Here is a 13,887-nt window from a genome sequence, read left to right as displayed (position 1 = left end):
TTAAAATATCTTACACAGCTGCAAAGGTCAAAATGTCCAGAACGCATCTCCCATTGTTTTAAAAAAGGCCGATTCGTTTTACGAAGGAATACGCAATTTCCAAAGAAGCGCGAAGTATGCAGAATATCCGGTGTTCGGTAAACTTCAACGGTGTCTGTCAATACTACTGAGCATGGCACACATACAATTAATCCGATTAACACCTTAAACAATAGGCATTGCAAGTCTGTTGTTATTAGTAGTCTGAGGCTCAACCAACCACTGTGACTACGCAATATCATTCAGGCATAATTAATGAACAACACCAAGCCAATATAATTCAATGTTACTATTTCACAATTGGTGAGGTCTTTATTTTCAAGAATCATAGAAAAAAAACACTCATTGGTGATCAATAGAGAAATTATTACCAAATGATATCACCAGTTTCAATAAAAGACATGGCTGAATATATATATATATATAATTAATATCATTTGTACTGCAAATGTAAAAAACATTACCTTGGAGTAATATCTATGTTTACAAAAATATGCTTTGCAAATAATGATTGATACATTCTAGACACAAAGTAACTTATTATAATTTAATTTTAAATTTAATTGCAACATAATATTACATGCACAGATATTCAGCATATTTACAAAATGGGCCATTCCAGTTTATATCTGCACCCCCCTGTTGATGAGCTTGTGTGTTTACTTCATACAGGGTATAATTTCCATGGGTGTATAAGTCATACAAAGTTTTATTTCCAAATCACCATTCACCATACAGTAATGGAAATCCAAAACTATAGTCCCTACTTATGGTGTTGATGAGTTCCTTTGTGCCACCATACAGAGTAGGATTTCTAAATATAACTCTCATCATATGCTAATTTACCAAGTTCAAAATTTTATATTTGATAATGGAAATTCAAACTAGTCCTGATTCACGGTGTTGAGTTCATTCGTGCCACCATCCTTATCTAATTTCAGTAATAACTATTTCATACTGGCCCAATTTTTTTACCATATACAGTCAGAATTCAAAGTTTTTTTAGTCATACTGTTGGAAATCCAACCTCATCAACCGACATGTGGCGAGATAAACTAAGCCATATCTTATTTAGCAGCCATAACTTTTTCCATACTCATCTGGATTTCAAGATTCTGTTTCTCCATATACAGTTGGAATTCCGGGGTATTTTCCCCATCATACAGTGCTGGAAATCGAACCACATCAACAGGGGGGTGCAGATATAAACTGGAATGGCTCAATGTGCTTAGACATTTTTGATTTATTTATCAAAATAAAAATCTTGCATAGTTTTTTTTGCAATTTAAATACTGTATCAATTTTATTCATATATTCTTGTTAGAAATGGTCATAAATGTATATGCGCAGTAATTGGTTCATTTGTACTCAAGAGAAAATGCTGACTTGGTTTCTTGTTTTTTGTTATTAAATATACATGTACATGTCCTAATTAGAACAATTATTTTAATTTAAGTTACATTGATTACGATAACAAATAAAGACACCCACCCTGGGGAGATACATGGGTTAAACCTAATAAATACCAGTTTAAGGGGGGGGGTCACAATTTGTTTTGGTTCAAATGCATTACGAATAGTACATGATTGATTTGAACACATGTCGCCACCTTTTCAGGTCTTTTTTTCATAGTACAAATATGTAATTTAAGTCACATTTAATGTTGATATAAACATCAATAACAAATCAGACCACCCATAAACACCCCCCACCTCAACCTCCAAACCCCCCCCCCCCTCCCATCCCTACGCTGCACAACCAACCCCAGGGGAAATGCGCGTTTTTCTGAATCATTTTAATTCTCATCAATTTTTCTGGAAAAAAAAAAGGCAATGGACGGAACCCAATCCAGGATGATATAAAGTGTGCCCTCTAAGCCGATAGGACACATCACATAAGATGTACTTATGTTCATTTACTGGCGCTTGATTATGCATCAGAAAATTGTAAATTGATACTTTTGATAAACAAAATTCACATTATATGAAAGAAATGCAGGAGATCAATGGCCACAACATTTTCAGTTGTGCCTCAAATCACCTACAGTCACTCATACTGGATATAAAGTCAGTAGCGAGATATATGTACGAGATATTCCGTCATTTTTCCTCCTCTAAAACACAGATCTTTAGAGTGTATGTTTAAAAACCAACTACATTGTACCACTGTAAATAGAAATATCTGTCATCTCCATGTGAACTAACATGTACTCCTAAACAAAAATAGGTTTCTCAACATCCTGTAGTTTTTTGTTGCAATTCACATCATTCAGTTCTTCTCCTAACCCAGATGACGATGTTGATGATGATGATTGTCTATTGCTCTCACTCGAAGCATTTGCATTTTGTGAGGAGTAATCAGAATGTTCACTGTGGTTATCTGTTGGACTATTGGCCATATTCTGTCTCAATGCAAAGTCAGAAGAAAAATTGCTGTCATTGTCATCTTCACAAGGTGTACTAAGTACTGTTGGTTCCACATGATGACCTGTCAGGTAAGGTGGATGCGACTCTCCTTTGGACTGAATCATCATACCATGTTGTTGATAAGTGCCAGCAGACTCTTCCATGGGATCATCTGTGTGATATGAATGGAAAGTGTTCCCTGATTCTGCTGATTTTGGTCCTGATCCTAGCATACAAGTTTCGAACTGGAGTTGTTGATATTTACTATCCGGATCTTCTTCTTCTTCATTTGATAATTCTGTTAAACTCTCATAATGAGCAGGGATATATTCGAAAGGACTTGATATTGGGAATACAGTTTCCAGACTGTTGTCTTCTTGTTGGCATTGTTCATACCAGTCTGGATTTGAGAGAACATACTCTTTCATTTTTGCTAAAGTACCACGAAATTTCCTTCCTTCCTCAGAACTGCACCTATTTTCAATTGTCCGATAGCCACCAGTTGAAGAAGCCTCAGACAAATCACACAGAAACAGATAAAGATCCTTCATCTCCTTCCAACCAGGTCCAGAAAGTTTGAAGCATTTACCAACATGCTTCAATGGATCAGGAATGTCCCTGTGTTCAGAATATGGATGAATTTGGAAATAAACGCTTGCAAATTTATTGCATCTTTGCTGCTCACGAAGATCATTGGAAATAATCACCATTACATTTTTAAATATACTGTTAGCTACGTTTCCAATTTCTTGAACAGTATCCCTTTCTTCCCATACTTTCAGAGTTCCAGTCGAGGCCACCACAACAACTTTATCAACCTCTCTCAGTGCCTCGAATATCCAATCACTCACAGAGTTTGCAACAGCAGCTGTATCCCAGAGTTTACATTTTACAATGCATCCAAACTGATCCCTCAGAAACAATGCAAATTCATGGATAAGTCGGTTGTGCAACTCGCAGTCTGCAGTATAAAGGACGAGTACCTTGGGATTTTGGGGTTCATCTGAAGTAAGAGAATTGAATGTGGTCAAGATGTTGGTGTGTCAAAGTGACAGACAAAAAACATTTAGACCCTCAATAAACTTTAAGTTCAAGTGAAAAAATAACATTGACATTATGTCAACTCAATTTTTTGAGAGATGAATTCATAAAACTTTCTTAATACGATTTAAAAACAAATTTTAACATGCTTTTTTCAGGTTTTAATTTATATTTATTTATAAATAACGAGCACATGAAAAATTTCTAGTTTTTACATAAAGAAAAATCTTAACTATACCTCTTGCTACCACTATACCAGTTAAATTGAGTTCAGATCCGGAGATGATACCTGAAAAAAGATTATAATGTGAATAAAATCTATACATTCCTAATATTATATTTATTAAATTCATTCATTTCAATGGTCAAAATAATTAATATTTTAATGATTTTTGTAATGATTTAGTATACAACAAATGTGATATTTGGTTGCAAGTGCTTCTATTGGAAGATGCGAGTCTAATAGATCAAATGGTTTATACGCAGAGGATGCAGCATCTTGTAATGTTAGATTGCATTGGAAATACATGTATATGAAAGTTGGAAAATGATTTTATTCAAAATATGGACAATATTTCTGTGTAACTTATCCTCTTAATATACTTTATTCCTGCTCAGTTATGCTAGACAGGGAACAGTAAAAGTAAATTATTTACATTTAAATATATAAATGAAAAAAATCAAAATATGATAGATGTTCACGATGAGATTACATTTACACCACTGTAATCCGTCAAATTAAAGTAAACTTAAAAAAAAACGTAATTTAGTGCTCACAAAAACTTAATTTCACATTACCACAAAATAAGGGCAAAAACACATGAAATGATAACAAGTATGTAAAAGATTTATTTTACTATGTAGCTGAAACGCTTTTCAAATGAAAACAAAATCATTGCAAAACAGATTTTTTTTATTGATGAAAGACATGATGGTCAAACAGTCAAACCTCCTTCATATTGGAATTAAAATACTGTGCTTATAACTGCACAGTTATAATTTGCCATTATGTGATATCCCAACCTAAAATAAGATTTACTGTACAGATATATGTACATTTTATTCCATGTTTGAGCAGTAATGACAATCCAAACAGTCAAATTACAGAGATATACAGATTTCAGGAATGAAATTTTCTGCAGGGCATTTTCTTCCATTAATTTTATTAATTATTGTATTTAATGTCATCATGCAAGTGGATTACCCCCTACAGCACTTACAGACCAAGTTTCATTGAAAGTTAATGAATTTTGAAAATATATATGAAACAGCTAAAATAGGTGAATTTATGGTAATTAGATAATTAATATGCACATATTGCAACTGAAAACAAACTAATCAAGTCTTTGAAATATCCCAGAGAATCTGTATATCAAGAGTAATGGAAATCATTTTTTCTTCAGATACAACTGAAAAGGTTTGAAATTGGCAAATTTGAATGGAAATTAGTTAATACACAAGTTTTGAATTCCTCTGTTATCTTAAAAACTTGAGCGCTCTGGTGTAAAAATGTCATCTGCATAGAGAGTGTGCTTGATTCAATAGCTCATCAGAAAGCAAACCCGTCCCCTTCCATTCTTGCAAGAAAACCAACTGTTGGCGCTATAACTTGAAACTCGTCTAATATCCTGCATAGTTTATAACCTGAATGAATGTACACTTCAGTGAATTACACATGTACAAAGTTCCTTGAAATTTGTTTGACGAAGGATACAGGAAATATCTATTGTGATTATCAAAAAACAATGTCATGTATTTTTAATACAAACAACTTGATCATGAAGTCCTGTTTGACCATATGCTCTTCCTGAACAACTTCAACAGGGATTCCCTAATGGAAATTCTTCGATTTAGCCACAATTCTTGTATATGTGCCAACAAAATGAATGGGGTGATTTTGTAAAACTATTATTCTAAAATTTCATTAATCTAAACTAAAGTGATCCGACAGTCACAATGTTTCAGTAGAGCACAGTCTTGCATAAACTTCATAATGGAGAAACAAATAACCTTGGCATTGTCATAGGACATGCCTATGAATTAGTAGAGAATCCTAATGTCACGAAATGATTTAATCAAATAAAGATCCACCCACGATACACATACTAAATATCAAACCAATCAGAGTGGAAGTTTTCAAGAAGAAGTCAAAAAGAATTTTCATTTTCTGAAATATTACAGAAAATTTACAGAATTGATGATATCGTCACAAAATATTTAAATCTATAATATTCCGGTAGGTCCATCCAAGGTACATAAAAGATATACCCTACCAATGTCCGAATGGAGGTGTGCATTTATTAAGACAATCCAACCATCTCACTTACATGTAGCTTTAAATAAGACACAGATTTTATAAATGAAAGTTGTTGGGTTTTATAAGTAATATATTTATAATTACAAATATGCCTTTGTTGACTTCAATTTATGTAATTTACTTTCAATAAAATACTAGTGAGGTTTGACTGTACAGGATCACACCAATGATGAATAAACTTAAACCAGGTAAGAGTTTACCGTTCATCCCAGGATTTTCTTGCATATTATTTTCTGAATAATTGTTGAAAGGACTTTTCTCTCCATTCTCTGATAAAAATATATTAGCATTCAATATTGAATACTCAAATTTCAAAGCAACTATATTTAGAAATATTGAGCTCACACTGATTAATTTACATAAGGTTATTGTCTGACAAATATACAGAAATTATATATTCACCATCGACATATGTGTGCGGGAAAGTATGAGAGAAGTCTGTTTGCTAGTCAATAATTCAGGATGCTAAATCTACATAGTACAGTCAGACAAAACCTAAAGAGAAAACTGAACTTACCTTTCCTAGTTGTGGATTTCCAATATCCAAGATATGCAATAGCAAATATTATTAAGATTACTCCAAGTAATATACCAACAACCATTGCAATAATCGACCCAATCGTGATGCCTGAATAATAAACAGTAAAGAATACAGAGTGAAATCACATTTTATAAAGACTGTTAGAAAGTGATATACAAGGCTACTAAAATGCTACCAGAAATGGTACATTTTTTTGAAGGCGTTATTTCAGTGTAAATTGTTATTTTACTATACACATGAACTGGGATTTCACATTCAGATATTACAGTTAATTGTGAACAAGAAAAGAACATCTTACAGTTTTTAAAACCAAAGATTTCAAGATACAACCATGTTTACGAAGATACTGAGTAATAATTTTATTTTTTTGTTATTTTCCATCATAAAGCAAGTCTGGTTATAGTTATATTGAATGGTCCCTTCGGAAATCAGAGCTCAAAACAATTGTACACAATATGATTTTACTTTAAACAGAATATGAGGTTATTACAAGGATACCTCAAAGTACGCACGGAGACAGTACAGCTGGAGTATCAACCAACGCGCAGCGGAGGTCGATGTGCGGCGTACTGTTTGAGTTCATACTTCGTAATAACCTTATTATTATACACCTTTTCCTTCCAAGGATACAACATGGGAGTGCCGAAATCCTAAATATTTAGAACAGAATCAGCGAACTTCTTTTTGTGGAGTCCATCCAAACTCTGGTGGCAGCCATGTTTGTTTTTATTATTAGAGGACGCTTATGCATGTAATCATTCCATATTTGGAATTTGCATTTCCTAATATAGGAGGATGAAAACACCCTGCACTATTACGGCACAATGTAACTTATGGCGTTACAATGACAGATGTATAACAATAACATTTATTACAAGGTGGAAAAATCATACTACTGGCTGAATGGTTTAATTAATAATTCCAGTATCAATTTGCTTCGGCATAAATTTGAAATATACAAAATGCAACTGTATTCCCCTGGTCAACTGCTTGAAAGCATTCAGGCTCTATATTGATAGTTCCTTCATTTCATTTTTTGACTTGACAGTTGATTTTTTTGGGGGGTCAGATTGTCTTGCAAAAACCACCTGGATATTGTGAACTATGAATTTCAAATGACTAAATAACACCACAACTAACAAAAAATGTCAAGACTGAAAAGTTTGAATCTGAATATGGTACACCAACAAAGTGTCTTTGACATAATTTTTCTGAGCCTGAAGTCATTATGCAAGGTTCGGCACAAGCTGGAATGTGATGTTCGCCAATTATTGGGGTCTGAAATCATGGCACATACAGTGCTTTGCAGCCTTTTTCAAGCAGTTTTCTCAAGTTGGTTGGTTAGCAGCCACTTCATGACAGTGTTGCACATCCATCTGACATAATGATTCAAAGTGAAATCAAATATTTTATTTTTTGAGATTAGCTTAGCAATTAGATTTGATACTTTTCATCACAATTAAACATTCACTGGTATGAACTCTATTGGACTTGTTGTAAAGTTTGGATACACAATTTTTCCTGTGTACATTCCTTTTGGCATATCTGCTGTTCTACCACAACATATTTTCGCTCTTTGCACATGTACTGGATTGGCATCAGCATTCTTTATTGTACAAAGACCAACCTAATCTCATTAACCAACCGGAAAATGTGCTCTCCACTGTATAGTTATGAGGCACAATTTGTTTGAATAAAAACTTTGCTGTTTTATTATACTCATTGCTATTAAAAGCCCTTGAATTTATGATTTACTGCCCAAAAACAGGAACAGTCATTCGTCCAGACTAGTGTGCATCTTCATTTGGTGCAATGCATAAGAGCAGATGAAAACCAAATGGTACAAACATAAAAGGATCCTATGAACTACAAATCATAGAAGGTGAAGGCGCAAGAGGCTGGATCTTCCAAAGCAGATATGCCTTGACCTATCCTCTGATAGTGAAGAACGACATGATATTTTGATCATTTTTTTGGCCATACACCCAATATTAAAATATTGCTAAATTGTCAGTATATAGTGCCTTATGATCTACTTAAGTTGGGTAATTCAGATAGATTTTGCAATAATTCTAAATCTGGCTTTACCACAAACCTACCGGGGTCATCCATTTTTGCACACTGTATTCCATCAAAAAAATAATCTTCTGTGCAATTACAAGTATAACCAGTAGTACCATTCAATAGACAATCACCTGGCGAACAGTTGTTGACGTAACAAAAATCATCTGAAATTAGAACATAACATGGAAATTGTCACTAGACAAAAAAAAAACTGTTTAAAATTTGTTAAAATCCAAAATCTGCTACAATAAAAGTCGTACTGAACAGAAAATCGATTTTGGGTATTTTTTGAAAATGTATCACTAAAAAGGAGTTGATTATCATAGTACATTGTTATGCAAATTAGTAGTGATGCAATTCCATTTGCCTGTGTGGAAGACTGCACTACTTAGCAGACAAATTTCCTACAGGTGGTTTATTTGGTTACTGAAGAAACTACAGCAAGTCTCATAATATTGGGGCAGTTAATTTACAAACTCGCTAACGAATTGGCTAACTGCTTTGGTTTTGACGAAGCAGTTGGTTTTCGAATTTCGCTGGTGCCATCTTGTGCTCACACTTGCATTGAGCGAATCTACAGGTAGGGAGCGGTCGTCAGACTTTCAGGAGCTAACCAGGGACGGCCTTGCAGTTGGATGGCGGTTTCGGGTTCAAATGAAAAACTTGTTTCTCAATTTTTCTGTTTATTTAGTTTCAAGCTGTTTTCACGATGGCTACCCCCTTATATTATATGTCGACTATTAAATGTATTTATCATATTATTATTTGTCAGATTACTGTGGTTCTCAGGCTGATCAGGAAAATGCATGGGAATGGTGTGATTATGGAAGAATTGAAGTCCTGTTATTTGATACAAATGCAGTAAGCAGATTTTTTTTGTTAATTCCTCGTACTGCCAATGGCAGTAGTAGTTGTACGAGAATTTTTTACTTTAGGCCCAGCCTGGGTACCTGACTACCATAACCACTCTGCATGTAACTGCAAAGATTCCACCTCTACATCCTGAAGATGACTGTGACGTTGAATGACTGGATGACAGATGGCCATGTTTCCTCATGCTTTATCATCTAGATAGTTGCCAAAGCAACAGTCCAATTTTTTCACAACGTTTCACTAAAACTTCATCTGGCGAACTAATGAATAAATGATGAAAAAAGTAGTACATACATTTACAAGTGCCTTGATCTTCATAGTACCCAACAGAGCAGTTACATGTATATTCTTCACTACTCAATTCCGTGTTGCACACTCCACCAAGACCACATGGATTACCAAAACATGCATTCACTGCACATCAACAAACAAATGTGTACATTATAAGAATGCATTAAAATTATATAACATGACATTATGTGAAGTGAATAAAATATGGCATACAAAGATTATATAAAAGACATGTCCTTAATGCATGTGGTGTTGAAATCAAGATTAACGTAAAATTTGTAATACCGGTAGAGGCCTCATCCCCTGATAGAAGCCACACCCATTATTTTTGAACAATTGACAGACCAAAATATCTCATACATGTAACAAATGTGACAAAAGTTTACTATGTCATTCATATTTTAATATGACAAAAATTTAAAATATTATAATAATCAGTAAAATTAATTAATATAGTTATTACATAAAGCGTTGATATGCCATTGAACCATCACTAGGCAGGTGAAAGCAGGAGATAGAAAGCATCTTACCAACGCAAGTAGAATTCTCTTCCTCAGTAGAAACATAACCAGGATGACAATCACAGGTATAATGATACTTCTCCATCAAACCAATACAAGTGCCATTTTTGCAAGGATTTTCAGGGTTACATGGGTCGTCTATAAAAAGTAAATTAATCATGATTATAACTTCCTTCTTTTAAAAAAATGGGGACAGAAAAGGGAAATAAAGGGAATTCCCCTTTTTAAATAAAAAGACAAATTCTCAGTGCTGATAACTATAGTGAAATATGAATTTTATTTATCATGCTTATTAATATCATGATACTTTTATTATATAATGGTCGTGCTCTAGACTATTAGTAGCACATGCATTGATGTGAATGACAGATGCATGTCAATACTAAAATAATCTTAAAAAGCTATTTTTGGCATTTGTGCACTTCTATTAAAGATTCTTAAAATGATAAATTAAATTCAGACAAACAAATGAACTGCATGTACTAGTTTATTGAAAGCTGTCCCATACAAGATGTACAAATTTATAAACATGTAGACCGGTTTATTTGCATTATTATACAACAGTAAAGAGCATATCCCATTGTCACCAACGACTAACACTTGACTAGCATTTTCAAACTTTATTCACTGTGAAATGTGTATGTTATCCATGAAACTTCAAAGAGGTAATGCTGCACATAAAAATTAGTTATATTTTTTTTGGGTTTATTTAATTATTAATCATATATATTGTTAGTTGCACCACCACATTTTACTGTATATTAATCATTCTATACTTGGCAGTAGACTTGACGAGCACTATTTGTGCTAATTGCTATTTTCCTGTCATTTCACATTTACACTTTCTTCCACTTGAATTGTATAAAGTGAATTTATTTTCGTTGTATTTTTGATTTTGTTCTGTATTTATAAATTAATATTGTAAATGGCAAATAAAGAAAGACTGAAATCTACATGAACATGCAACATTAAAACTTATTGTTTCCTTGACAAAATCGTGAAATTACAACACAGTGAATATGCTCAAAATATATAAATAGTTTTACAGTATGATAGTCAAGTATTAGTCATTAGCGACAATTGGATATGCACTATACTGAATAATTCTTGGATATGCAAAATAAAATCATATGACTAATTTAACAAAGTTAAAAATGATATCTGAATAAATTGTTACAGTGATATACTGGATACTGTATCAAATTTGATTATAATAAATGTAAAATACATTTGAACTTGATATCCCATATTTGCGCTAAGAGTAGTGCATGCGCTTACATAAATGAAAGAGGCATGTCTATGAACAAAATATTTCATATTTGAATAATACAGCACACAAATAATGCAATTTTTGCTGTATGCATTATGCATGCTTTTACAGGAGATGTGCTATTACTAGAGTAAATAAGGTAAATTTATATTTAGTGAATGTTTAGAAACCTGGGAAAAGTTATTTAATTGTTTGCACTTCTACAAAATAGTACATAATGTGTGCTCAAGCAAGGTCAATAACATTTTCAGTTTTATGACGAGGATACCTCAAAGTATGCATGGCGACAGTACAGCAGGAATATCGACTCTCGTGCAGCGGAGGTCAATGCGTGCCGTACTGTCTGAGTGCATACTTTGTGATATCCTCTTATCTTTTTCTTCAGGATACATCATAGGAATGCTGAAATCCAAAAAATTTAGGACAGATTTAGCGAACATCTTTGTGTATGGTCCTGTCAAACACTGGGGGCTGCCATATTTTTTGTTTTTTTTTATTATTAGAGGACGCTTACGCGCATAATTGTTCCATATTTGGAATTCACATTCCCTAATATGGTAGGATGCAAAGACCAGTGCATTACCGCAAAATTACAGCATGCTGTATCTCATGGCATTACTGTGATGAAAGATGTACAACAATGTATTTTACTATGCAAGTGGATGTGACAACAGCGCCCTCTATGTTCTTCACATGACCACCATTTTTGGACTGCTGTCTTCTGTTCAATCTATGTAAATACACAGCAGTTGTATTGTAAAACAAATGTCACTGACCTCAACTTGTGCAAGAGCAAATTTGATGGATTTTTTTTTTACTGTTGTTGATCATATATTGTCATACTAATAGGTGGTTTCCTATATTCATACGCAGGTTCTATGGGCTGTGGTGTTATACCTATTTTAAAAATCTGGATATAATATTTGATATAATCAAGAACTAAGTTTATGTGGGAATATATTTTTCAAAATGCATGCGTGAGTTATGGCTGAACATCTGAATGAAACTCAAAGTTTAGAGTCCCGTTTTTAAATAATTTATAAAAATTTAACAATCAGAACAGATATATTCATAAACCAAAATAGATATGTAATTAATTCTATAAAGTTGTAATAAAGAATTATCTTATCTTATATGACATCAAAAAGCCTTGCAGAGCAATTTTCATCATCTTCCACAACATTTTAACTTTTTCATAAAAATTATGTACCAAATCCAATATTGCTTATCAAATTCTGCAATCAATATAATTTCTGTCAGCTCGGCTCTAAATTATGGTTATATTTCGAAAACTGTGAAAGTGAAAATATTTGCACCAACATTTCGAGTATATAATAAATTGGCTGTTTTATGTAATGTCTATAGTTTTTTTTTTACCCATTTACATACAGAAGCACCCGATCACTAGAGATACTGACAGGAAAGAAAAGATAATGAAATTGTTATCAATTGAAAAGATGAACATGAGCCAAATACAGATGAGGGTGGTGGATTGACGAACATCTCACCGACTGAGGGCAGTATTGCATTAGCTAACTAAATACGTAACAGATGTATTATTCCGTGTTAAAATATTTCAGGTTTGATCCCAATAGAAGTAAACACAGAGACAATATTGGAATATGAAAGTGAGTACGAAGAAAGCCTATGTCGATACAGCCTTCAAATTTATTTGTAATTGGATTATTCACTAGTGTGATGATGCTGTTTCGGGTTCTTTGTTGAACCCTTCATCGGTCGGAAAAGTACTTGACCGAATCGTTCGTTTTATTTAGCTTTCAGAAAATTTGATGTTATTAATTTCATTATACAATTTAGTTAAAATGGAAAGTAATTCTTCGTCGTTTGGTGGGTCGTTTTTCACGAGTTTGTCAGTACGTAGAGTAGAACTTGTAAATACAATTGAAGCAATAAGCATTTATCTACAGACTAGAACCCTAATTCACGTTTTTAAAGGGACCCCCCCCTTAAAATTGTTATCGCAATAGCTGCAAATATTTAGTTACACAATATGACCACGTAGGCTAATATATTTTGAAATGATATGCTCACCATAGCCACCATGTACCTTTTGATGTTTATTGAAATTTAATACTTTTCTAAAGTTTAATTTTTTCGACACCATGACTTAATGATGTGTGTTTTGGGTTTACCTAAAACAGTGACTCGATCAGAATTTGTTAAACATTGCTGATCAGGGTGACCTTCTATTCCACATGGAGAATCAGGACCATCTGGCAACATCTGTGTAAAAAGGAAATCAAAGAAAGCTTAGAAAGAACTCCCGTTTGCTGAAGGTATTGGAAGCATGAAGAACAAATAAGGAATACTGCATTTTACTTTTTACAGTTAACACATTCTTCTATTACAAGGTCCATAGCACCAAGAGCCAAATGATTTCCAAGACTTTTCCAGACCTTTTCCCAAACTTTCTTGCATTCCCCCCCCCCCAAGACATTTTGATCCTTAATTCAGGCCAACATCATCACAAAAGCTCATCAAAGTTCTGAGGATATTTTATCAGT

At 33.4% G+C, this 13,887-nt stretch overlaps 1 protein-coding gene across 1 annotated transcript in view; it reads right to left on the bottom strand.

Annotated features, from left to right (window-relative positions):
- Positions 1-318: 318 nt before the first annotated feature.
- LOC102806866 (uncharacterized) overlaps positions 319-13,887 on the bottom strand; it is a 51,543-nt gene continuing 37,974 nt past the window's right edge. Inside the window, exons 9-15 of the mRNA XM_085496919.1 lie at positions 13,516-13,606; positions 10,102-10,230; positions 9,575-9,694; positions 8,443-8,571; positions 6,320-6,430; positions 3,724-3,774; positions 319-3,447 (exon numbers count right to left, since the gene is read on the bottom strand). Coding sequence (XP_085353045.1) covers positions 2,252-3,447; positions 3,724-3,774; positions 6,320-6,430; positions 8,443-8,571; positions 9,575-9,694; positions 10,102-10,230; positions 13,516-13,606 — 1,827 coding nt within the window. The 3' untranslated portion in view covers positions 319-2,251. The remainder of the gene's footprint in view (positions 3,448-3,723; positions 3,775-6,319; positions 6,431-8,442; positions 8,572-9,574; positions 9,695-10,101; positions 10,231-13,515; positions 13,607-13,887) is intronic.

The sequence above is a fragment of the Saccoglossus kowalevskii genome, chromosome 3, assembly GCF_978046115.1.
Source record: "Saccoglossus kowalevskii chromosome 3, keSacKowa6.1, whole genome shotgun sequence".
NCBI classification, from domain to species: domain Eukaryota; kingdom Metazoa; phylum Hemichordata; class Enteropneusta; family Harrimaniidae; genus Saccoglossus; species Saccoglossus kowalevskii.
Note: the sequence above shows the minus strand (reverse complement) of the source record. Positions and strands in the feature narration are given on the sequence as shown.